The sequence below is a fragment of the Nanorana parkeri genome, unplaced genomic scaffold (assembly GCF_000935625.1).
Source record: "Nanorana parkeri isolate BGI_ZX_2015 unplaced genomic scaffold, ASM93562v1 scaffold4668, whole genome shotgun sequence".
Lineage (NCBI taxonomy): Eukaryota > Metazoa > Chordata > Amphibia > Anura > Dicroglossidae > Nanorana > Nanorana parkeri.
In genome coordinates, this window is record NW_017310930.1 from 7,954 (window position 1) to 8,770 (window position 817).

Consider the following 817-nt stretch of genomic DNA (forward strand, 5'->3'; position numbering starts at 1 on the left):
TGGCCCCCAGCGATTCCCAGTGACCCCTCCATGGCCCCCACAGCTTACAATGCTTCATCACTTCCTTTATACATGAAACACATTTATCTCAGTTCTTCTCGTGCAGTCACATGACCGTGGATCAGTGCCCTTCCTTCACATGCAGTGGGTGGGACCAGTCAGAGGGGCGGGTATAAAGGCAATGAGAAGGGGAGGAGCCTGCGGGGCCAATCCCTATGACTGCGGTGAGTGAGGAGGACGTGGGGGGTGGGATAGAATCTTTGAGACGTCACAGGAAGAATGTTCTAAACATTGATCAGAGTGATGCTCATTCGTGTCCGGAGTTCCCCTTTAAGAAATGGCCGCCCCCGGGAGCGCAGTGGCGGGTGGAATGGATCTGCTGTGTGTTGTGATTGGCTGAGAGTCGAGGTGCTGCAATGGGTGCGACCAACGGCCCCAAATGTTCCCAGCCAATCACTGACATAAGACCCGCCCCCGTGGTACCCGTTCTACACACACTTATACTGGAATATGTCACTGATGGCCAATCACATGATCCCCCTCTGGCCCCGCCCCCTGTGACAACACGCGGACAGTGAGTGAATTCCGATTACCGTTCTCGGATGAATTCCGCCATTTCCTTCTGCATCTGCTTCCCCTTCAGCTGCTTCTGCAGGAGCTCCTCGAATCCCGTCACCGAGGTGTTCCCCTGAGGATCCTTCTTGTCTGCCTGAGAGGAGAGAGCACGTCAAGTCCCCGCCCCCAGGGAGTGACATCACCGCCCGCCCCCAGGGAGTGACATCACCGCCCGCCCCCAGGGAGTGACATCACTGCCCCG

The 817-nt window shown here is 56.9% G+C and overlaps 1 protein-coding gene across 1 annotated transcript in view; it reads right to left on the reverse strand.

Moving 5' to 3' along the window:
- The window catches only part of GAS7 (growth arrest specific 7), a gene marked incomplete at its 3' end in the record, with an annotated part of 11,270 nt that overhangs the window by 7,738 nt on the left and 2,715 nt on the right, over positions 1-817 (reverse strand). The window contains exon 3 of the mRNA XM_018575759.1: positions 594-709. Coding sequence (XP_018431261.1) covers positions 594-709 — 116 coding nt within the window. The remainder of the gene's footprint in view (positions 1-593; positions 710-817) is intronic.